The sequence below is a fragment of the Podarcis tiliguerta genome (genome assembly GCF_965153285.1).
Source record: "Podarcis tiliguerta genome assembly, chromosome: 1".
Classification (NCBI taxonomy): Eukaryota; Metazoa; Chordata; class Lepidosauria; order Squamata; family Lacertidae; genus Podarcis; species Podarcis tiliguerta.
Genome location: NC_139534.1, coordinates 100615814 through 100642231, shown reverse-complemented (window position 1 = coordinate 100642231; position 26418 = coordinate 100615814). Strand labels below are relative to the sequence as shown.

The following is a 26418-nucleotide window of genomic DNA, read 5'->3' as shown; positions in this document are numbered from 1 at the left end:
TGACTTTAGTTCCTAAAATCACACAATGAGTCTTCATTAAGCTGGATGTTGTATACGGAATTCAGCAATGAATACAATGAGACAGTTATAAGGAGTTAAGACGTAAGGCTGGAATTATTCTGATCCTTGTAAATGCTTATGTACAGAAAGATTTATCCGTAAAATTAAGTTCTACGATTGAAAAAAAAACAGCGTCTCCATACAAATGTGCCGGAAGTCTTTACAGTGCCCCCAAATCCTTTGTTGTTTTTGCTGCAACACAGACTAGCATGGCTACAAATGGAAAGAAATGTGTGCATATCACACGGGCTTAATACATACACTTGCTTAAAATTTTAGTTTACTCTAAAAAAGCAGCCCTGGTATCAATGCTGTGGTGTTGTTGTTGTGTGTGTTTTATTACCTTAAAGTATTGCAGTTGTTTCTTAGCATTCATTGTTCCTTCGCTTTCTTGCCTCAGACAGGAATTGAAGATAAAAAGCTCGGTATCTCTCAGCCACCCTTTCAGCTCTTTGATCCTGACCTCCAGCTGCCTTACCAGGCTTCCGCTTTCAGGCGAAAGCAGGTCACGTGCACCTAGCCCACTGTGTCCTACCATTGTGTCTTGCATCTTCTCTCCTAGGGTTTTCTAATGCAACAGAGAAAGAAACCGTAGATTAATCTTACGTTCCAAAGCATACACACCTGATACCTGACCATCTATATCATTAACTCTATACAGCCAATATTACAATTGCTTTTGTATGTTATTTACAGTGCAATCCCACGCATGTCTACTCAAAAGTAAGCCCTTTGGAGATTAGTGGTGTTTACAAGAAAACAGGTATAGAATTGTAACTTAAGCATCTTACTTATTCTGGGTGGACACAGGCAACCCCTTAGCTAACCTATATAACCTCTTGATAATCCAGTTGTATGAGTCCATAGAGAGAACTAAATTAACATGGGATGAGTACTCTCACTCAAAGGTAGTTTGGTCAGGAATATTAGCCTGACCAAGTTTTAGCAAGAATTCTGCACCATATAGGGTGCATTTGTGTGGTCAAATGGTCATTGCAACCGATGCTCTGCTATCTTAATATATGAAAAAAGACTTCATTTGGATTTGTCCGACAGATCGTAAGTAAAATTCTTTGGCTTGGATCAGCATAGAATTCCTGCTTTCTCCTTCCCACTGCAGATCCTTGTCACCCCTGAACAGCCACCCCCAAGGGCTGGAAGACCTTCCAAAGTGGTGTGGGATGTGCTGTAGGTGGCTGCAGCACTAGGGAACAACAGGCGAAAATTGGGAAACCACACAAGTGCTGTCCCTGCAAAAGCATTTTGTATCTAAGACTGCAATCCTAACCCCCCTGGGACTAAGACTATTGAATTCAATAGGATTTATTTCTGAGTAGACATGGTTGGATTTGGGATTTCTTAGCAGCACATATAAACAAGACGTTCCAAATTATTTAGTGATGATGACTTCACTTGGTTCACTCGGCATTAATCTGAGTTTGATGTAATTGGTGCGGATATGAGCAGGTGGGAGAAGGAATTTGTGGGAGAGGAGTCCTTTCCTTCTGTAGGGCACTTTGGAACTGAGAAGTTGCCACTGGGTTAATATTATATTTAGCTGCAGTATAATGTGTAGTTTAGTTCTGCACATATAGAATCATTGGAGTCTTCGGTAGTTACTGGCAATTTTGGATCAAGTTGAAATGCTATTATGGTCGTACCTTGGTTGTTGAACGCCCTGGAACTTGGACGTTTTGGCTCCCAAACGCCGCAAACCCGGAAGTGATTGTTCTGGTTTGCAAACGTTCTTTGGGAACCTGAACGTCCGGTGGGGCTTCCGCAGCTTCTGATTGGCTGCAGGAGCTTCCTGCAGCCAATCAGAAGCCGCGATTTGGTTTCCAAATGTTTTGGAAGTCGAACAGACTTCCAGAAAGGATTCCATTTGACTTCCAAGGTACAACTGTATTCTTGTATGGGTGTAGGTTTGTTGCCAACGCAGCCCTAAGCAACTGTTTCATTAATGCCATGATTCTCACTTGGACAGCAGGGCCTTCCTCCTCTCCTCTTCCTCCTCCTGCACACAAGTTGTGCCCTCCTCAAATCTGCTCCTAAAAGTTGGGGGAGGAGGGGGAAGTCCTGTTGCACAAGTGGAAATCCTTGTGCTAATGAAATGATTACTTAGCCCCACATTAATCATAGAATCATAAAATCATAGAATCATAGAGTTGGAAGAGACCACAAGGGCCATCAAGTCCAACCCCCGATACAAGTCATAGTATTTTGCAGGTATCTCCTCATACTATCCACAGATCCCCTGGTTTATGAGGATGTTGAGATGGAGGACATGGGAGTATAGCAAAGTAGAGTGCAGCTGGCAGTCACCTTGTGCCAAAGCTGGCTAACTGTGGCCTGGATCATTTTAAAACAGCTGTGTCAAGACAATGATGTTACAAAAGAAAACTTTCATCTTTGCTGTCATTGCATATGCAAAGCAGAGTCTGGCACAGATTTTTTTGTGTTTGTGAGTAAGTGAAGTCTGGTGCAGATTTTATGCACCTGATTGACAATTTTTTTCTTTGCTTACTGTAATAAATTTGTTATTTATTTTGCAGATAAAACTGCTTGCCTTTAGCTTGACTTGGAGCTGGCTTAGATAATAGCTGGAATATGAGGTAAAGGGTCAGTTTTCCTTTGTTTTGCTTTGCCTACAGAGGGAAGAGGTTATGACTGTTACGTGTTGGGGCTGTGCGAGCAATTACTTTGGAACAGGACCTACGTCTGCCAAGGAGGCAGATTCTTATCTGGCTGCATTAATCAATACATCTCTAAAGGATGGCAGGGTTAGGATTAGCTCCGTTCAAGTCAGTGGGATGGCTGTGGACTAAGTGTGTTGATAATTTACAGCCTTAAAATAAGCTTTGAAACACACACTGAATTAAATCAACAGATACTCATCTATTCTAAAGCATTGTGTAAACAGTGTGTTGGGTAGATCATAACAGAGGAAAACAACATATTCTTGGCAACACCCTTCTATTTTGATGATTCAAATATTGATAATTTGAAGGCTCTCAGTGGAATCCAGCTTTAGCTATTGTTTTTATGCTGTAACAAAAGTAGCAGCAGGAGGTGAAATCAATGCCCTTGGAGGGTAGGGTCACAAAAAAGAATTTATTGCCACTTTTTTGTTCTGGAACAGTTTGCAATCATAAATTCTTCATAAACAGAATACTTCAGAGAATGGTCCGTCTTCATAAATATACGACAGAGGACATCAATTTCATTTAATTCACAATTTGTGTCAGCACAGCAGATGCCAATGCCTGCCTTGATAGGGTTGTTTAATATGCAATTGAGACAGAGTAATATTCAGCACAGGGGACAAAATTTCACAGATTAAACTGTACGCACCACTGACATTTCATTCTAATGTATTTCCATTCCACACTGTTCACCTTAGATGAAAGTAATATTAAAAACCATATCTCTCTATTTTACCATTGTTAGAAGTTAAAATCCTTGTCTTAAATTTTTTTCCATGCCAATTAAAATGTAATCATGCCAATTAAAACAGTATGCCTAGTGTTGTTAGTTTCTGCAGAGTTTTGTAAATTAAATTAAAGAAAACTCAATCAGAAACTTCTTATTATACATGAAATTTCATTTAAGAGGAAAAAAACAACTTTTGGCTAAATGCAGAAATTAATTTGAGAAAGTGATATAGAATTGCATCTTGATCTTAACATGCAAAAAAAGAAAGGGTCTTTGAAATCCATTTTAAATGTCAGGGTAATGTTTTATTTATGTTTAAAAAATCTGATTACTGGGTGATGGGGGAAAGTTGATTAGTTGGTCATCCAGCTGATCATCTACAATACAACGGTACGCAGAAGTTTAGCATTGTGCTTGAAGTTAAGTTGATCAAACACTCAACAAGATACCAAAAGAGATGATTCCATATGCCTAGCGGGATTTGAGCCTGAGGGCGCTTCCATACTTTCACTTGGCCCGTATTTTTAATGGCTTGTGCACCAATTAATTCCCCCATGTCTGAGAGCTTTTTATACTGGCCTCTGGCTTTGCCATAGGTTTCTTGTGGAAATCCAATCTGGCTAGAGGCACAGAAAATCTGAAAAGAAATTTAGCCCTCTTGATAAACCAATTTTGGAAGGGCTCGTGAACAGCTTTCTTCAAAGTTTACAAGGATCTGCGGGCAGGGGGCTGTCTCCTCGCTTCTCCTTTCTCTCCACCCCATCCCCTGTCAGTTTTTCATCACGGACTGTTGAACTGCACATTTCTGGCTGATATTGCCTTGGCTTGGACATGGGGTTTTCCTCTCACTCCCCAAATAACCCTGTTGTGGGGAGGGGGGGGGGAGAGAAAGTTCAAACCTAGATTCTGATTGTATGACATCTCTGCATAATCACAAAACCTGTCCTCTAAAAAGTAGAAGGACCTGGCATCTGCAGGGAATGAAGAGGGAAGGGAGAAGGAAGTACTAAGCTCAGAGAATCTTTAGCAACCTCTCCTAACAACAGGAAGAGATGAGGAGGCAACAAGTCCTGGAGGTCTAGAGCAGGGGTAGGCAACCTAAGGCCCATGGGCCACAAGTGGCCCACAGCTGTCGTTTATCTGGGTCATGAGCCGCCCCCGAACCAAGCCGCCCACTCAGAATCCCCGCGTGCTGTGTTAAACTGGTGCAGCGCAGTGCGGCGCAGGGACTACCTCCCGTGGCACCGAAAATTGTGTCTGCACATGCGCAGACACCGGAAATCACAGGCGCGTGTGCTAATGTGCACATGCAATCCGGCCCATGGAGGGATCTCTGCTGGAGTGAACCGGCCCAGGTGAGGTAAACCTTGCTGACCCCTGGCTAGAGCATCCTTAGCAACCCCTCTTAGCTATACAGTAGCTGCTTTGAGAGTCCTGGGAAGCACAGAGGGCAGAGCAAGGCAGACACTCTCAGAAAAATCAGACAAAGCACAACCCAAGAGTGGGCAAAGAAACATGGATTTTCTGAAGAGGGCTCCAAGTTAAAAAAATAGAAAATGTTAATTTTTAAGTTTTATTGTTGTGCATTTTTTGTTTTCTTTTTTCTTTTTCTCTCTCTCTTTATTTCCTTTATATAACATACATCTATTCTAGATTTTTTGACAATCTGATTATGTATACTGTAATAATGATCTTAGGTCTAGAAATATCTAATGTAAGATTAGTTTGTTTTTTGTTTGGCTTTTGTATATAATGTTTGTTTAATAAAATATTTCTTAAAAATAGAAAATGCACAGGGCATGGGCCCACTGAACGCAGGCAGAATTAGGGGAACACAGCTAGTTTGATCGCACTGGGCATGGAACCTTGGGGTTGCCACAAGTACGATGTATAATGGAAGGCAAAGGGTGATGGGGTGCTGAATTTTGCCGTTGCACTGGGTCCACTGAAATTTGAGACCCCAAGGTCTGCCACTGCACTAAGCAACAGAAGTCAACATTTTGCTGGCAAATGAACCAGCCATCTCCCATGTCACATGGCAAACTACTTTTGAAATGGAAAGGGCTTCTGTGCACACAGTTCCCTTTGAGGGTATATGTGCGCAAGCTGGAAGTCCACTTCTGTGCATGCATTACCCTCTCTGAATCAACGCATTTTCCTAAAAATCACATATTTAAACTAAGGAAGGGATGGGGAACCTATGGCCCTTCAGTTGTTGTTGTACTACAGCTACAACTCATTCCTGATCATTGGCCATGTTGGCTCAGTTGATGGGAGCTGAATTCATCAACAGCTGGAGGGACACATGTTGCAATCTTTTTATAGCGTGCTAATCTATTACCTCTATTAAAAATACTCCTTATGCCCGAATTATTATTATTTATTATTTATTCAGGATTCATTATTGTTTGAAATATCATATTCTTCTTATTATTATTTCACTCGATTATTATTTAAGCAATTTTGGCACCTTTGATTATGAATGAAAACAATTAAGAAAACAAATGGATAGTCGAAATAATCTAATGCACAACAATGCTTCTTGCATCATGCATTATTGGTGTCTGGGTAAAAGAATCACTATACTGCATCTTTTCCCAGATTCTTGTATCTCATGTTTGGCTGAGACTGAACTCATCATAGCATGAAATGAATTATGGGAAACTTATTTTGTTGCTTTTGTCAAATACGAGCTGAATACAGCAGAATGAAACTTACCCAGACTGCATTCTTACTCAGATCCAGGACTTCAGATTTGTACTAAATTTGCATATTTGTTTTTCAGCCATCAGTGTGACCTGAAATATGTAGTGACATCCCCACTTTTCATCTTAAGGGTATAGTAAATAGTTAAAGAGTAGATGTCTCTAACATGTACCTTCAGAATAAATTCTATTAACATTCACTCAAGCATGACAGTCAGTGTATATCAGATATACTGTATTAGAGTTGACTTGGTGCATACCCATAATACATGGCATATTTTACTTACATTTTTTTCTGCATTAAAGAACTAAAATTATTAAAGTCAGACAAGAGACAAGCAGGGAATAAAAAAATCAACAGACAAGGGAAATACTATGTGTGTATTTTTTTTTTGTAATAGCATGAGTGGCTTGTTTGAAATGTATGTAGTGAATTGAATGAAAGAGATATTTGTGCTTCAAATTAGAAATCAGGCAGACAGCATACTTCAAGACACAAAAAGTACACACAACCCACGAACAGTAATAAAAATGCAAATACCCCAAGCAGTTCCCATTTTTCATTAATTGAATCCACTTTTTCAAGGAGATCGCTGGGTAGTAAAACACCACTTCTCTTCAAAGCTTCAACTTTACTCAGCAATTCCATCTTTTTGGGGTGTCTGATTGACATTTCTACACTGTACCTCTAAAATGAGAATTAAAAAAAGTTGAAAAAGAAAGAAGAGTCAATTAGCATGTAATCTGAAAAAGCAAGGTGCTTAAATACGGTGGCAATCTCTTCTGTTAATATTGTATATTGATATGGCTCCTAAGTGATTTTTAACACTAGGCTAACAAAATATCAGTCATTGTCATAGACATGGGCTGGTGCTTCAACAGTGTCCTTGGATGCATCAATTTAGCTTCTCCCTTTCAAATCATGCCGGGGGAAAAATGGCAACTGTTCACTTGCACCAAAGAAAGAAAATGAGTGCAGGGAGGGGCACCTTTGGGACAGGACCTGAATGTTCTCCACTCCCTTGAAATCCCAGTATTTGGGGGAAAGCAGATTTTGCCGTGCCCCCTAATAAGCTTTCCATTTGCAATCTGTTTCCTTGACTGGAATTCAAAGAGAGACTTTAGCGTGGCATTTCCCAACCTTGTAGCCCTCTAGATATTTTGGACTACTAATTCCATCAACCCTGTGGCTGTGCTGGCTTGGTCTGATGGAAGTCATTGTTGAAAACAGTGCTTTTTTCTAGAAAAATAGGTGCTGGTACTCACTGTGAAGTTGTTACAGTAAGTGCCACACTTTTTAACAACAACAAAAGAGGTTCCGGTATTGCGTAATAATAATAATAATAATAATAATAATAATAATAATAATAATAATAATAATTTTTATTTATACCCCGCCCTCCCCAGCCAAGACCGGGCTCAGGGCGGCTAACACCCAATATAAAAACAAATTGATTGAAAACAATCAATTAAAAACAAGATTAAAATACAACATTAAAGCATTAAAATACATCCTCATTTCAATGGAAACTCAAATAAAAAACTTTTTTGGGGATGAAAACGTCAAGTCTTCACCAAGGCTAACTTTCCTGACTGGTCCTACATGGGCCAGAAAAAAGCCAGGGAAGTCCCCAAGAAGGAGTTCCATCACAGGAGGAGAAAGGAAAAAAGAAGAGGGGGAGGGAATCAAATTGATTCCAAGCCGAAGGCCAGGTGGAACAACTCTGTCTTACAGTCCCTGCAGAAAGAAATCAGATCCTGCAGGGCCCTGGTCTCATGAGACAGAGCGTTCCACCAGGCCGGAGCCAGTATTGAAAAGGCCCTGGCTCTGGTTGAGGCTAATCTGACTTCCTTAGGGGCTGGGACCTCTAGGGTGTTGCTATTTATGGATCTTAAGGTCCTCCATGGGGCATACCGGGAGAGGCGGTCCCGTAGGTACGAGGGTCCTAGGCCGTGAAGGGCCTAAAAGGCCAAAACCAGCACCTTAAATCTGACCCTGTACTCCACTGGGAGCCAGTGCAGCTGGAAAAGCACTGGGTGAATATGCTCCCGTGACAGAGACCCTGTGAGGAGCCTCGCTGCAGCATTCTACACCTGCGTATCCTTTGAATATCTCCAGAAAAAAGCACTGGTTGAAAATGCCAAGACGGCAACCAGATTGTGGAAAGCATTTTGGCCCATAGATCTCATTTCATATAAGAATCTCCCTTTGGAAGTGCTCTGAGATTAATTTGCTAAGTGATACTGTGGATAGGCAGGGCTCCGTTGCTGTCTGAGAAAATCAAACCAATGTTGGTTACAGCATGGTACTGATCATTCCAATCCCAATAAGGGACAGTGGTATATTTCTGCACTGCATTGGGTTGGACTAGATGATCCTCAGGGTCCCTTCCAACTCTACAAGTCTATGAAGAACTAGCTGTGCACTTATTTCAATCTTAGCTTTTGTCTGAGAGAATCCAATAAGAGCCTATGACCCCCAAGTGACCCACCCCAAGCACACAGACCCATGTCATCATCTGCATGGCTCTTGGTTCTATTTCTTGGTCACACTAGAATGTGAGAAAGAGGGAGAATCCAGAAACTGGTTGGTTGGTTGGTTGTTTAACACAGTATTATTCAATATCGTTTCCTCAGATTTGTTGGACCACACCTCCTATCATTGCAGATCCCTGATAGGGATGGTGTATGTTGGAGTCCCGCAATATTTGGGGGAACAAGGCTGACAAAGGCACATTTTGCTCTGCCTTTCCTACAGGGCTAGCAATAAAAGGAAATGCAAATTTTCGACAGAGAGAAAAACCAAATGCAGATAATATCCTATATGCAATTGTTTGAAACAAAATAAAACATAAAACATCATCATTAAAAACCACCAGCAGAAAACATTCACAGTAAAACCAATTGCGAAACAAAACAATATAATGAAAGGTAATTAAGAGTCAAAGGCTTTCCTAAGAAAGGAATTGTTTGCCATTTGGCGGAAAGCCAGGAAAGAGGGGACAAGATTAGCTTCTCTCAGGAGGCAGTTCCACAACTTAAGCAGGGGTTCCAAGATGGCATTCACCAGATGGACAAACAGGAGAAATGGACAGAACCAAAGGCGGGTCAGGGGCTGCTGCTTGCTGTGAGAGACGGGAGAAAAAAAACACAGCCCTCCTTCTGTGGCTGTGGCAACACGGGGAGAGCAGGAAGGCTTGCAAAGCCCATCCCAATCGTCTCATTTGCAGTCCTCCTGCTGGGGCCAAGGAAAGAAAGCTGATTTGGGGTGATCTGTGAGGGAGGAGGTGGGTTTGGCGTGATCTCTGAGGAGAGGTGATCTCAGACTCATAATACATTGACCACTACAACAAGAAATGGGTGAAGAAAGAGGCTTGCATACTGCAAGGGACCTCTGGGCAGTGCAAGAAAGAGCCATAACTCAGTAGTGGAGAAACACATTGCGCCCACTCCATGTCCTCTGGGAAGCCTCAGCTTTCCAGGTCTGGGAGGAGTCTTTCCAGGTCTTTGGAGGTCTTTAAGCAAAAGCTTGACAACCATATGTCAGGAGTGATCTGATGGTGGTTCCTGCTTGGCAGGGGGTTGGACTCGATGGCCCTTGTGGTCTCTTCCAACTCTATGATTCTATGATTCTGTGATTCTATGAGTACAGGTTGCATCCCCTATTAAGTACAGAACTCAATATTTTCCCCATAGTACTGAGTAGAAGCTATTATTTATATGATAGAAAGGAAACATATTTCGTCAGGGTTAGGGACACTGTTGGGCTTTGAAGGGACTGAGCAGGGTCAGCCCGACAGATTTTTGCTGCCTCAAATGGCATCCCCCCCCACCCCCAAATTGAGGTGCATAGTATCACAAGACTAGGTAAATTATTCTGGCAGCTGAAGCAGAAAATGCCTCTTCCTAGCAGTAAAAAATTAATGCTGGATGTGGTGCAACATGAAGGAAAAAATTATCCCCACTCCTACCATGCAACACCAATCTATCCTGGGTTTCCCCCAACCCTCTGCAGTAGTTTGGGGGGTGGCACAGAGGTCCCATGGGGCAGGGAAAATCCTGTCGTGCCAGCACTAATCCTTGCACTAGTGCAACTATTTAGTTGCAAACACTTCACAGGAAGAATAAAAACATAACAATTTGCTGCTCTTTTCTGACACCCCAAATTAACTGCCTGGGGTGACCAACTTGCTTTGCCTTGGGATATGGCTAATCCTAGGGCTGGCTTGTTTTATGGTGTGTGTGTGTGTGTGTGTGTGTGTGTGTGTGTGTTTTCCGCTTTTGCCAACAGTCCTGTTAATCACAGCCAGTTTAGTTTGTCTCATAGAAGTCCTGCGTGTGCTCTCTCTCTCTCCCTTTTCCTCACACTTCTTCCTGTTCTATATTTAAAATGGGCTTCAAGAAACAGTGCCAATATGTATTTGAATACTAGTATGAAGCACAATTATCCCAAAAGCATTTAAAAGGCCTACATAAATCACACGTAGCTATTAGCAAATTGCATGCTAAACATTATGCTTCCTTCCCTTGAAACTCATTGAAGTAAGCTACTCCTGTTGCTGTTGCAAGGGAGGGGGGCGGTGTTGAAAAAGGCTAACTCTAACAAAGTCAGACTAGAATAAAGAATGTTTAAAACATGGGCGCTTTTGCCAGATCCATGAACAGTACTCTGACAAAACAAAACAAAACAAAACTACAATTGGAGAGTACTTAACAGAAAACAAGAAAGGTGTGAAATCACTGTTTCAGCTAATAGATCCCTGGCATTTGCATGAATATGTTTGCATATTGTTAGTTTCATATTTTAATCTTTCATTTGCACTGCACATGAACACCATTTATATTTTGCCAACTTCAAATATTAGTCATTTGTGGATCACAGAGCAAAATGTTTTAAATGAGGTGATTTAACGCATTACTCATTATTAATGAACACTGATCAGGTGTTGGTGTATCCAAAATAAGCATGAATATGCATAGCTAGCAAGCAAAGGATTGTCTAGATTTATACCAGGAAGTTGTCTTTCTGATATGTGAAAAGAAACCAGGAGATGTCGTTTCTCATAACGTGCGTTAACAAGAGGCAATCAGGTTTGGAATTATGGGACTGGATCACACAGCAGATAACTGTTTCCCTTGGCTAAAATTGCCAACAAGTACGCTTGTTGGCTCTATATGATTGCCTTTTCAGCTGGAAAGGGTGACTAGAGGAGATTACAATCTGCTTTATGTAATCTGATTTCTATTTAAAGATGATATAGCTGAAAAGGATTTACATAATTATTTCTGTAAGTATGCATAATATCATGGGAAATCCAAGTCCATTTCAGTGAGGCACTGAAACCCAGTTGGTTTTGCTTCTTTTGTGTGTGTTTTTGGGTTTTTTTTGGAAAGTGGATTAATAGACTAAGGGAGTCCTCTAGCTGCCTGACACTGTTGTGGACTTGGCTAGTTAATATTTTTCACCTGCGATAGGCTGGATTCAGCTGCTGTTGACTAAAAAAAGCATTTTTGGCGTTGCTCGTTGAGTTGGAGAAGATCAATAACAGAACAAAACGGCTAGCATATGCTTCCTAACAATAATGTTCTAGTTATCCTAAAGACTTAATACGTATATCATTTAATTTTTCTGCTAAACAAACTGGTTCTGCTATGCGGCGTAGCAGCAAGTCTCGGTGACAGATGCTATGAAAGATGATTACATTAAAAAATAAATAAGTTAGGCTTTCTGTATGCTTTCAGCCTTCCTCACTATGTAACCTACTGTATAAACAGCATGATGAAAGATGGTGATTGATAGAAAATGTATTATACAGTGGCAGGAAGGAAAAGCTGGAGAGAAAAAATCCATTTGATTGCAAGACATACCGGTTACGAAAAGAACAGCAAGTATTTTGTTTCAAGGTACAGAAATTAAAAGCAAAGTTATTTGTGACAATGTGGAGAAAGAGGTTACTGCACTGCTGAGCTGAGGTTCTGATAGCACTATGTGGCCTTGCTAATTTTTGTTGCCTGTCTCTGCCACCTTCACACTCAGGAAAAATTAGCTACCCAGCCTCTATCAGTGCTGCACAACCCTAGTCTAGTAGGACTTCTTTATGCTGTGGTGAGAAGATAATTTAATCTTCATATTCATTCTAGCCTCGGTATTAAGTGAGCAAAGGCTGCTCCATTGTGACAGGCTGTGAATGTTATGATATAGATTGCTGTTCAATAGCTTAAAAAAAAAAAGATTAAGAATTTAAAAAGTCACAGGATTTCCCCTTTCTTTTATTCCCTCTCACTCCAGCCAACAATGGCTGCAAAAAAAAAAAAAAGATTAATATTTAATTTTCTACTGCACCTGCCTGAGGGGGGATTTTAATGCCTTAAATGTTTTTTACATTGCAGTTAACTGGATGTATCTATGCACAAACAGATACTTGTTATTGATTTGTGTGGAAAGAAAAAGGCAGCAACAGTATTTGAGTTCAGGAATTTCAACTTCCCCCTTCCCTTACCTCTGCCTCTTCTTCTCCCTCCCCCCCTCCCAATACTTTACTTTAATTAAAGAACAGTACCTCATTCATATTGGTTAACTCCACAAAAAGTTTTTTGTTTTTTTTAAAAAGAAACTCTGTGTGTCAGAATATAATTAAGAAATTTGTAAAAGATTATCTATAAAAACTTATACGGCCTGCTTCCTGAAGTTTTCTGGTTCAGCTTTTTAAAAGTGTGTGTGTGTGTGTGTGTGTGTGTGTAAAATCACACCCCAAAATTCTGTCCAAATAGAGACTGGAACAATGCCTTGAAACAGCATTAATTGTCACCATGGAAACCAGAAGAATAAGCCATTTTGAAACTGGCCTAGAAGGCGCTCATTGAGCAACGAAAGCTTTTTCCCCCTGCCTCCCTCAGTGTTAAGGAACGAGATGCCTAGTCACTGAGAGGTCAAAGAAAGAAATCATCGCGTAAGGTTTGGAGGTGCCAGCTTCCTGGCAAATGGTATTAATTATAATAATAATAATTAATAATAAACATGATCAACTCTATACCTTCCATAAAGATATGAAGACTTCATTACATGGGCTTCCCGAAAGAGAAATGTCGCAAAAATGCTCAGGGCCAGGATACATATTCCCTCCCTGGAGTGAAACGTTAGGGCAATATTATGCACCCCTTGCTCCTAAATCTCCCTGGGAATGCTGTTGTAATAAAACTTCAGAAGAGGAAAGGGGGGTGGGGAGAGGAAGGCTGCGCGATGGAATTCAAAATAATGCTCTAAAAGCACACACAGAGATTAAGACATCCATTGTAAGACTTTTGTATGGTGCTTCTGTTGGTTATAGTGAAAAGAGACGAGACATACTGAACACACAGGGATAGAAGAATTAAGCCAATGACCATTTCTCCATTACTGGAAGCAGGTTATATATTATTTGGATGGTGCCTCCTCTTTTTGACATTTTATGCATTTACCCAACGCATTTAGGAATTACGTGAGATGCTTTAGGTTTCACTCAGTCCTTTATACTTCGGAAGTTTTTAAAGAGTTTCTCCTGCAGGAAAGCAAGCGCCAAACATAAACACACACACACATATTATTTGCAAAAACAAAAAACCACTCTCATCTCTACTGGCAATAAAAATGTCTATTTGTGGATGCCATGTGGATACACTCTCTAATGATATTCATAAATGTACATTGCATTAGAGCATACACATGCACGATATTGTGTCTGTCATCTGTCTACATATACACTCATACTGTGCTTTCTGGCTAGTGTTTGTACGCTTCATGCCTAGGCTTCATGGTGGCCCCTTAGGAAGCCCATGCCTAATGCCATTCATTGATGAACAAAGACTCCCTTTATTCCAAAGTCCAGGGTCCAAAGCTCAGCTGTATACATGCAGAGAGTGAAGGAATCTGCTAGAGGCCAGACTACCCTTCACAACGGCTCTTAGACATTCACCTTTTTCGCAATACCAAAGCGAGACATTTACAAACAGTCCGGAGGCTTGGTTATATTTCATACACAGTCAATGCAAGCGGAGTGTCTGCATGGTGTTCAGCTCCTTGGATTAGTGTTTCGTCTAGACAAATAGCAGCCATTAGTTCTTGCAAACTTCTTGCCTTCTCTTACTATCAATTTATGGCAAATAATTGCACAGGGAAATTATAAAGACTCCTACAGTTGTCCTTGTAAATTAATAATAAGTTTCCTTGATTGGGATAAATTTGCTGCTGAGCCTTGAGGAAAAAAAAAAATTATAATAAAAAAGTGCAATGTCATTTAAAATTGCCAGAACTCACACAGCAAATTACATCTGAGGCTAAGAATTCGTTTTCCTCTTCCAGTTTATTCCATTCACATGATCTAAAAATCACATTACTTTGGCCATGTATTGTTAATTGGACATAGATTGCATTATTTTTAATATAAATCAAACTACAAATATTAAAATGAATTGCAAATCCCCTAATAGAAGATCATAAAACAATCTTTTTTTAAAGTATCTCTCATTAATAATTTAATTCCAATTATATCACTCTGAAAACTCAAGGAGGAGACCAGTAACTTATTCCTGTTTAGGTTCTCTTTTGAGAACAAATAATAATAAGGGCCAAAACAAAACAAAACAAAAGGAAAAACCCACAGCCTTATGTAAATAACCAAAGCTCAGTGATCCCGCTATTTATTGCAAAAATAAATAAATAAATAAAAGAAATGATTTTGTTTCAAGAGCAATCCTTCCTGTTTTTCATCTTAGCCCCCCCTCCCCCCACCCGGTTATGTCACCAATATAATTCTAGGGAAGAAAAGCTCTTCTGATAACTTGATGGACTCATTTTTATCTATAATAAAATATAAGATTTATACCAATCTCTCTGCTTTTTTGAAAGAAGGTGATCCAACCATTTAAATTTTTACTGTAACTGTAATATCTTTTGTGCCCTTTAATGAGTTTATATTAAATATTTAATACTGTTTAGGGCATATCCAGTACCACCAAAAACAGTTATATTCCCAGCAGTCCCACTGTTTCAGGCAGAAGGCTTGATTGATCCTCCTAGCCTGAATTGAGTAGAATGAAAAGAAGCAGTTGGAAAATAGCTGCAATCATTTAATGCAGATGACCTCTGACAGGCTCACAGCTCTTCTATCTGAACAGAAATTTGCATGGGGTCTCTGTGCAGAGGAACAATGTAACCTAAATGGTAGACAATCTTTATTCTAATGAAGTGGGTGTCAAGGTCAATGTAAAACTGCAATGATAAATGGTGCACCACTAGGCAAGAGAAGTTGCATAGGCATTGTACTGCTTTCACGTTAATTGAAGGCTGAAAATGCATGGAGCGAAGGCACAGGACTCTTCTCACCGTAATGTGTTAATGCAAAAAAATGTTTTCTTCAGAACTCTGGAGCACTGATATGAATCTTATTGCAACAGCAGCAGCAGCAGCACAAATAACAGTGGATTTTAGCCAACAGCAGTGGGGGTGGGGGGTGGGGGGGAGAGAAGGGACAGGAGTTTTATTAGGATTCTTTATTTCTAGACTAACAACTTCAACAATCCACTCAGAGTGCCAAAAGAATAACAAGTCTCCAGACACCTAATGTAATTCCCATGATCCTTTTGCTATTTAGGAGATCTGTCTTTAATTAGTTCCAAACAAGCAGCCTTTTAGACAACTCTTCATTAGATACCATTCCTCCTGAAATAACTGTACCAAAAAAAAACCTCCCCAGTTGTACTCCAGTGTTATTATTTTCCCCTAGCTTCGAAGTTTCCTTGTTAGTATACAGTTAACATCTCCAGGTGCCTTTTGTTCTGAATAAGAATTAGACCAGTAAAACTGGGTTTTGTTATGCAAAGGGTGGTACGCCTGGAGTGGGAACTAAAGTACAATCTGTTATTGCGGCTTTGTCAAAATGGCAGCGCAGCTATAATTATGGCACTTCATCAGTCAATCAAGTAATTTGTGGAAGGCAGTACATTTTGGCCCATAAAGGATGAGAAAGACAGTAAGCCGCTTTTTAAAAACCCTTAACCGCTTGAGCCTGTTAAGGGTATATTATTGTTAGCTAATATGCTCATTAGAAGCCAAAAAATTCAGCTTCTTTTATTCGTACAGGAAATTAAGTTGTACAACTAGATTTACAATATCCTAAAGTTTATGCACTATTTCCAAATGCATGCCACACAACTGTTAAACTATTTAAACTGTAAAACTATTTAAAAATTTGATCACCACCCCCACTCCAGTAGTCAACATTTCATTCACGAAATGCTCTCCAAATTTTCAAGCTGTTTGTTCATGTGTCAGCTTGAAATACATACATGCAAAGCAATACTATGGAGGCATATGCATTTCTTAACACAGAGATACATTTCGACCCCATTAGTCTTTAAAGTAGCCCAAATGAGGTCAATAAAAATTGCCTCTCCAAACCACCGTGACACAAGCCGGCCATAAACTTTGAGTATTTACCTGTCTTTATTAACTTAGGCTCTGTTCTTTTCCTACAGGTGTTAATAATGCCATTAATCACTCAATTAATTAGGTTCCAAATATTTATACTTTTAACACATATTCTTAGGGTGGCCACTGGGGTCGTGCCCTGCTGTCATGGATATTTAGCAATTTTGAGTGTTCAAATCAGTTCACAACTACCACCTTAGAAATTATTACAACACCCCTGCAAGACATGTATCAATTATTATCATCATAGTGTGGAAAGTGGTGGTTAAACTGGGACTGGGTGGGAGATTGCAGCATATCTCAGCAAGGCACTTGAGGATGGATTTGAAAGAGAGACCTCTGAATTCACATTATTACCCCAGCTTTTTCCCCCCCTTTTAAGAATCGGGGAAGTATAACAGAGCCGGAAACACCCCCTCCCTATTTTCCCCAATCTAGAACGTATTTACACATGAGTAAGCCACATTTGTTCCCCTGGCACTTGCCTCTGAGTAAATGCAATTTAATTCCAGCCATACTGTTCAGTTCCTCAAATTTAGCAAGTTCGATATGGAACAGTGATTTGCATACAGAAATCTATTTCCATGATACTGCAATCAAGAGAATATACTTCTGTATATTTAAAAAAAAGTATATTGTATAGAAAAACGTTACTGATGAAACTGTTTAAAAAACTGTACAGCTTCATCTGTGTGTGATTTGTCAGGTCTGAAGCTTTGACGTGCCCAAGGGGCAGACCCCAGCGGGGAGTAGGCTGCAGAGCTAAATAGCTGTGAAAGAAGTCTTAATGTAGGATGGAATTCAAACTAACCTTGACATGACCTCAGGAAAAATATGCAAAAAGTAAAATGAATGCACTCTGCAAGATACATCCTAATTTTGTGGCCAGGCTGGTTAGTTTCACAAACATAACTGAGACTTTAAAAGCAAAATAAGATATGAGGCAAGAAAGGGGACAGGAATTCAGAGTAAAAACTTAAGCAGGCATGATGCGTTACTGTGGAGGCATGTGAGCAATTTGGAAGCAATCCAAATAAAAACCAACACTGAGCAATATTGTTGTCAGCCTGTCTATTCAGGAAAATTGTTTTTTTTAGGTTGAATATAAATGACACAAAGCCAAGATTACATCATTGTGGCTTTTAGCTGAACAAGCCCCACAGACCTACTGGCTGATGGTAGTTATTCAGCAACAAGGTTTTTAAATGCTTTCACCCAGCTTTATCACTATAAATACAGATTTTAAGCAAATTCACTTGTACAAATCTACACTCCCGCTTTATTCCGGAGGCTGCCCACTTGAAGCAAATAAAACAACTTTATTTACAGTATAAATGGATATAGTGTCTTGGTTTAGTTTTGATATCTGTGTTTGTTCAATGTAAGAGGAAGAGGAAATCTATCCCAGCAGAACAGTCATAAATTGTCTAATTGCCTAGATGCGTGGGAATTTTAATTGATCACTAATTTATGTCGAGATCCGGCTTCATGATCTTCAGGAAGACCGTTGTGGCAAACTGTTTGTGGCACTAATAACTAATAAGGACATATTGCCAAAACACCATTATGATCAGTGGGCTGCTTTGGGTCCTTGAGCAAGTCTATAGATGCTCTGGTGCACAAGATGGCTCTCATTGTACCCAGCACTGCAACTACTGCTTCTTGGCAGTGACATATGCATGTGCAGTTAAACAAAGAATGTGCCTCCATGTTGATGTGAATCATTGCCAGGAAGTAGCACCTGTAACCATGGATATGCTAGTTCAAAGGTTACTTCCTCTACGCAGCTCCCCCCTACAGTGCTACTTGCATGGAGCAATTTCAATCATCTGAACAAGCCCAAAGACATGAGACAGTTTAATAATACTTTCATCAGAGGAGACGGACTCATACTTTACCTGCAATGGCACAAACCACAGGTTGTGCTATCACAAGTGGCACAGGCTTGGAGCGTATTCTCATGAGTTTAAAAGGTTTTTATTGCTTTGTAATGCGAATGTAAAACCCATACTGGCCAAACTGTTCCTTCGCATTACAAATCTGTTTTCTTCTTTGCATTACCAATGGTCACACATTCACATAAATGGGGTGAGTGGGGCAAGGAAGGACAGGGAAGGCACAGAGGCAATTTAAAGCTCACATATGAAAACGTTCTCAGAGATTGATCCATTAGATTCCACAAATCTCTGCATTTTGTATTAATTCTCTGCAAATATTACTACCAAAGAATATCACCTCTATTTTCCACCCATTACACAGGCAGATTTTGCATGTTTCAAACACATACACAATATTCCTTATACCTTATTCAAATTGCCTGCATACATTTGCATGGTTTATGCAAATGTATGTATTTCTTAACCTAGCTGCTGCACGAGAGAAAATATATTTAAATAAGAAATAAAATAAATAATATGTGCATAGGGGCATCCTGACCCAAACTGAGCAATAAGCATTTAGGCCTACCCCAAAGAAGCTATTATGTCACCTGCAGAGACCACTTGGGAATCATTGCTAACTATGGAAGTCACTTTATCCACAATTCACCTGAGTGGCTTGTAGGTTTTTCAAACAACCTATTCCAATGGAATGCTATGGAATGAGATATTTCTGCTACACTAGCATCTATTTAAAATATTACAATTTTAAGGCTCTCGTGTTTTTTTAAAAAAACCTTGAACTTTTTCTTACCACCAAGATGTTTGCAACTAGGCATCCAGATGTTTGGCTTTCAGTAACATTCATTTTTGCAGAAACATGAAACTTTTGAGAAAGAAAATACATGCAATATGGATTATATTAGTGGCTTTTTACCACTGAATTGATATGTTTTCCCAAAGAAGAAAATGTTAAAGTGAGACACAATATGATGCGGATCTCAACATTTTGAAATAATCACAGTGTTTAGTACCAAAAGTCTGGTTTCCTGACTTGCTGGAACAGACCCAAAGAGCTTCAACAGCAGCACTAGGTACAAGAGTCCTAACACTTTGGGGTGATAACATATTATTTTCCCCTGGCGCTGACAGCCAACCACAGCCCAAGTGATGACACAATAGATTCTTATCTATGCATTGGTGGTGTGGTAGATTACACAGACAATCATCACATGCCTGTTCACATGTGGGGTGGGATTGGTTGTGCAATCTGCTACAACACAAATGCAGTAGGGCAAAATATAAATATTGCCTTCCATCCACCTGTAGAACATTACCAGGCTTCCTCATGACTGCATTTTTCTACCTATGTCATTAAGAAAATAAAAGCTAGAATTTTCCAATAGTCAATATTGCATGAAAACCGGCATCCATCCCACTCACCCTCAAATGAAGATGTTCATAATCTGGGGATTAAAAAGCAAGCTCATTAATGTTCTTGCAACAGGTATAATAGGAATGACAACCTGAAAAGACAGCCTGTAATGCAGATCAGTTTTGTACTTTGTCTCCCCAAGACAAAAGCATTTCTCTCCATCAGATAGAGAGGTGGGGTAAGACTGTATGCATACATGCTGAAGTTGTAAGGAACTGACTCTCCAGGGATGAGTCTTGTTGCCATAAGATAGACCATAGGATAGGAAACAATGGGTGTATATTCAATTGCTGCATCCCATTTGTGCAGCAGGCTTCCTGTTGTGCAAATGGGACACAACCCTTCCTCTCCTCTTCTCTGCAGCCACCCACACGCCCCGAAAATCTGCTCTGGACGGATAGCCTGTCAAAGAAATTTCAGAAATTATAGAATAAAACCTGACATGTATTGAGAAGGGCTGAGCAAGTGAATGCTGGAGTATGAATGCTGTGTTTGCAAGAGAAGGACAAAGTAGCCCATAAGCAGGAGAAACTGTTGGAGGAGGAAGGAGATGACGAAGAAGGATAAAGGCTGCTGCTATGTCAGAAGGCCGTTGCTATGCCACATGACTTAGCCAGACAGAATAGCTGTTGTTTAGGAATGCTTAAAGTATAAATATTACTGTTGGTTTTTTTACCCAGTACAGCACTTCCTCGCTGTCTAAAGCGGGGGTGGGCTTAAGTGGCGTCCATTGCAATACTAAGTAAACACCCTGTTTTGCTGACCTCTGGAATCTGGATTTTATCCATCCAGACTGAACCCACAGATTATTGGGTAAGGTAAAGGTAAAGGAGACCCCTGACCATTAGGTCCAATCGTGGTCGACTCTGGGGTTGCGGCGCTCATCTCACTTTATTGGCCGAGGGAGCCGGCGTACAGCTTCTGGGTCATGTGGCCAGCATGACTAAGCCGCTTCTGGCGAACCAGAACAGCGCACGGAAACGCCGTTTACCTTCCCACTGGAGCGGTATGTATTTATCTACTTGCACTTTGAAGTGCTTTCGAACTGCTAGGTTGGCAGGAGCAGGGACCGAGCAACAGGAGCTCACCCCGTCGGGGGATTCAAACTGGTGACCTTCTGATTGGCAAGTCCTAGGCTCTGTGGTTTAACCCACAGCGCCACCCACGTCCCGACTGAACCCACAGATTATTGGGTATTGAACCCCAATATTACTCCAACAGGGGAACCTTTGGGGCACATGGTGTTTGTGTGGGTGTTTGCAGGAGGGAGGAGGGGAAAGGGAGTCTGCTGGTGAGACACTGAATGTTGCCCGTTAAAATTTACTACGTCTAGTTAAGAACTGCCAGGTCTGGAATCTGCATGCCAGTTTGGACTCGTGATGTGGACTCAGTTCATGTGGACACAATCTGAATTTGCAGCAGATCCTCATAATTAGGGCTTAAGGCTGAAACGGATGCACAGGAGCTCATCTTGAGGAGTTTCAAGGTAAGAAGATGACAAGCTGATGACATGCAATGGCAGGAAAGATTCAGGACAGGACAGATTAAACATGAAGGCTTCCCAAATGCCAAGCAGAAAGAAGTACTTTATAGGCCAAAATGGAAGAAAGGAAGGAAGGAAGGAAGAGTTGGAAGAGGACTTCAAACTGGAAGAATAGAATTGTAGAGTTGGAAGGGAAGGATGCCAAAATTAAATATCTGTTGTATAAGCAGACCTAGATGAGTTCAGCAAGCAGAGGAAGAAATAGCTAACTCCCCTCAGATTCCAGCAGCTGTACTGCAAACAAGCAACAGCAGTGATTTTAGTTACATTAGGACTCTCACCCATGGTACATAACATGAGGCAGTTCTGCAGTATTTCAGTACAAAGAATATGCCTAGACTTGCATATGTCACGCCATTTTAAGATGACAGGTAAACTAGAAATCAGTATGATTTGTGTCTTAATGCTATACTAATGCCATCTGATTATCTTAGTGGAGGCACACCTGTTTCTTTGTTTTAAGTATGCGGTGTGTATTTGGGCCAAACGAGCAGTGACATAAAACATGTGATCGCATTGAATGTATCTAGTTTATTTCTTCTAAATAAAAGCAGGGGCAGAGAGGCCAGGATTGGGGATGTGGTACCTGGGGAATGGAGGTGTAATCTGTCCCCCTCGCTGCAGTCCTGATAAATATCCCTCACTCAAAGATGTGATTAGCCCTGGGAGGGAAGCTTCCATTAGCCTCTCCTCCCTCCCATGATGGCTGTTATAATAAAAATAACAGGCATGTTAAGTCTCAACTACCTGGGCCCTTTGTGGTTATGCTTCTGACAGGTATAAGAGGTAAGAGAAAACAGATACATCTATGGAGGCAACTAGGAGAATCTGAACATCCATCAGTTGCTCATGTAACATTGATAAAGTTCACAAAACAAACACAGCACATGAGCCATCCAAAGTTAAGCGTTTTAAAGTCCCCATCCCCATTTATTCCAAATGATACAAATGTAAGGACATGATTAACATTCTAATGGAAATCAATGGGACTTCATAGCATTTTATTCTAACGGCACAGAGCCCTAATGGGAAAAAAGGCTGAGAATGATGCTTTTTACTCCAATTTGACAGTTATGAGTCTTTCAATAAGGTTGCAGTATTAATACTTTCCAGGGAATAAGCCCTATGGGAAACAGTGGGACTTAATTCTGAGTGAGCATGCACAGGATTGTATTCCATTTGTAAAGAAAACCAAAATAGCGTCACTCTTCAATCATTTTCCACCCCCTGATTCAACAGTCCCTTAAAACATCAAAATATTTTTGTACTACTGCAAATATTGGGACACCCCTGAGCTTGTTGATGCCTCCCTTTGTGCTTGGGTTTTGGCTATATAAGGATCAGCACACAGACAGTTACTTGAAACAAAATTGTAATCCCAATCCTATTTGTGTATTGTATACCATGAATACACTGGTTCAGAGGGGCACACACCCCAGTAACTGCTTAGGATTTCAGTATAAAGCTGAACTATTTTAGATTTTTCAGTAAGGGCTATAGTATAAAGTATTAATATGGCATACATTTAAAAAATGAGAGCAAGATATAAATATTTCAGGAGAATCTACAGTACTTTATACATTAATAGGCCACACTGGTAATACACTGACCCTATTAAATGCAATTTTTCAGGCCAATGGTGATTGGCATTAGATACTGACATTTGAAGAATTGCCATTATATTGATTTTGCTCTTTGCATTTTAAATAATCGGCTGGACAAAGTAACACTGGCAGAAGTTAGCTGTCATTTGGTAAAGCAATTAAGTACTTAAGGGGGAAAAAAGCCAGAATATTGAAACCATTCGGTAATCTTTAAGGACATTACAACTGTAATCAGTTTTGCAGCCCTTAACTTAACAGGCAGATAAATTCCATCAGTAGGAACACAGAGACTGGCTCAAAAGGGACTATAGAGCCTGGAGTGAACATTGCAAATTCCATGATGTTACGCCCACAAAGAAATTCCAGCAGGCAGCAGATGTTTTAATAAATATTGTTGCATTATGGAAGTTTTAAGATTTGAGTAGAATTATACAATACACAATACAAGTATGAGAGGCCACCTGGTGGTCAAAGGAATCAATTAAACTTGAAAGAGAGATGAGCAAAATATGTTCAGGGCTGATGAATTGAAAACATACAAATATAACCTCAGCTGGAATTCAGGAATCAACTGGAACTGTAAGAAACAAGCTATCCTTAGGAACAGATCCTTCAAGCAGGAGGAAATCAGGCTTGGTGAACAATTAATGCAATAAGCTAAACAAATCCCTAATACAGTAATTAGAGTTTCTTGGGCTGTGCAGTCATTTGGCTGATATGTCAGCAGACGAGACAGATGCACATTTAAAGCTAATACAGAATTTCCTAGACCTGGCAGCACCTCCAAAAGGCTCAAAGCAAGCAAAGAATGTGTGGACACTCTTCACAGCAGTGACATTGATCTGGTTTTGGGATAGAAAAGGGAATTTCACCAGATGAAGCCTTTCTTATCCCTGTGTGGCAAGCTGCACTTGCAAAAATTCAATTTCTTCACAGGTATTAAAGGTAAACCACCCTTGTTGTCACCATCCAGATTGAAGCGAGTCATCATAGAATGAAATATAATCAAACCACATCCATTCTGCTCACTTTATACAGCTTCGTTATATGTGATATTAGAAAACAAGGAGTGTTTGTTCTTTATTTCTTGCTATTGGAATTTATTTTTGTAGGGGGTGGAGATTTATAGACTGCTTAGTCATGAAATTCTCTAAGTGGTAGACACTACAAAATTACTGAAAAAACACAGCTAAAATCCACAAAACTTTTTTTTTTTTAATGTATAAGATTACTAGCAGTGAAACTTAAAAAACAACAACAACAGAAAAGTAAATAATATGTCTGGGTGGCCTTGCTAAAATAAGGACGTTTTCTGTAGGCATCTAAAACAATAGAGTGAGGTTGCCTTCCTAATGGCAAATTGATGTAGATGATCAGTTTCTCATGCATCCATATTGTCATTATGATGGTCTTCTGGCCGCTATTGTACTATATAGATATGTGTTTTTATGCAACTTGAGCCACTTAACTTCTCTGCAGCTGTAGGACTTAAGGTAAAGGTAAAGGGACCCCTGACCGTTAGGTCCAGTTGCGGACAACTCTGGGGTTGCGGCGCTCATCTCGCTTTACTGGCCGAGGGAGCTGGCATACAGCTTCTGGGTCATGTGGCCAGCATGACTAAGCCGCTTCTGGCGAACCAGAGCAGCGTGCGGAAACGCTGTTTACCTTACCTTCTACTTGCAGTTTGACATGCTTTCAAACTGCTAGGTTAGCAGGAGCTGGGACCGAGAAACGGGAGCTCACCCTGTCACGGGGATTCGAACTGCCGACCTTTCAATTGGCAAGCCCAAGCCTCAGTGGTTTAACCCACAGCACCACCTGTGTACCATACTGTAGGACTTACCCTTGATTAATTATGCCCTACTGAATCAGGGCCACTCATTTTCCAGCTGGGTCACTCCCAGGCATCATCTCAAAAATATTTCTTTCAGATGTCCCAATGCTTTGAAGGCCAATCCTTTTGGATGCCAGCTGGGTGATTATATATGTTGTGGAAAAGATAACAAAACTTGCTATAGTAATATGATTGTTAGTATGTGTCCATTATATCATTTACCGTAACAGATGCAAATTTAATTAAAAACAAAATTAGTTTTCAGAGTTTCAGAGTTTCTGGATGAGATATATTTAATGTCCCTGCTATAATGTATGCAGCGTTTTTCTTAAGGTTTGTGTTATATTAAACGTGGAAGCTGGCTGTTGCATCCTCCTATATACAGTCAACAGAATTCAGGAAGGATATTTAAATCAGTGTGGAGTAACTGAAGCCTGTCTATAGAGGTTGGGCCATTTTCTATTACTTATTTCTTTACTTCATATACTGTGAATTCTCATGTTAACATGGAAGAAGACAAATGAAGTGCAACAGAACAGATTTTTCGGTTGGGCTTTTAAAAAGCACAGCTTGATTAAAGTTTTCTAATGTTGGCTAGTTATTAAGTATTTTGTCATTTGCATCAGTTTTGTTACATTTGTATCCATTTACAGGCTACAGCCTGACCTATTTACTGTCATTCACAAGACATCTTTGTGCACCTTCTCAAATTTGTTGTGTGGTATTTCTTAGTTTCCGAAAGGATTTAAAACAAAACAAAACAAAAAACCTGAACATTTTTAGTTATGGGGGGAAATGTATGTTGGGAGTTCTAGATATACATAAATTATATAGACCATAAATCCTCATGAGATTTACACTAACCCTACTTAAATTTTCAGTTTTCTTCTGCTAGAGACTATTGTAGAAGGGGAATTGATTTGAACAGTATGAGTGTGTGTCTATCTAAACAAACACACACACACATACACTGTTCCAACTTTCGCATACTTATCCCTGGCTGAATGGGAAATCAATGCATGCTCCCAATCCAGCTGCTAAGACTCCCATGTATTGCTCTTTTTAAAAGCTGAAATCTTATCAGCTCCTCGGAAAGTTCAGCGGTGGGGATCATTTTCTGAAAGAAATTGCTCACCCAAAGTCCCCCTAGAGGTCTAGAGCAGGGGTAACTTCCCCTTTTTGGCCCAAAGGCAGCACTAAGAATCAGCCACCCCTCTGAGGGTTGCTTGCTAGCAGCGGGAATGACTAATGCACGCCACCTTTTGAACACATCACATTCATCTGCCACACCTACCCATTCATGATACATAAAGCACACTTGGAGACAAACAACACACTCTCCAGGGCCATGGTACCCATGCGGCAAGGTGAGGTTACTGGCTCAGGTGGCAGGATCCACAGGGGCAGCATATCCTGATGTAAATATTTATTCCCCCCCCCACTCCCCCCCTATTCCTGATGTA

At 40.3% G+C, this 26418-nt stretch overlaps 1 protein-coding gene across 7 annotated transcripts in view; it reads right to left on the bottom strand.

Moving 5' to 3' along the window:
* The window catches only part of AKAP6 (A-kinase anchoring protein 6), a 247747-nt gene that overhangs the window by 37520 nt on the left and 183809 nt on the right, over nucleotides 1–26418 (bottom strand). For all 7 annotated transcript variants that reach the window (XM_083452109.1, XM_083452110.1, XM_083452107.1 and 4 more), the window contains 2 exons: nucleotides 6739–6885; nucleotides 404–628 (listed from right to left, as the gene is read on the bottom strand). In XM_083452109.1, the coding sequence (XP_083308235.1) occupies nucleotides 404–628; nucleotides 6739–6885 (372 nt within the window). The remainder of the gene's footprint in view (nucleotides 1–403; nucleotides 629–6738; nucleotides 6886–26418) is intronic.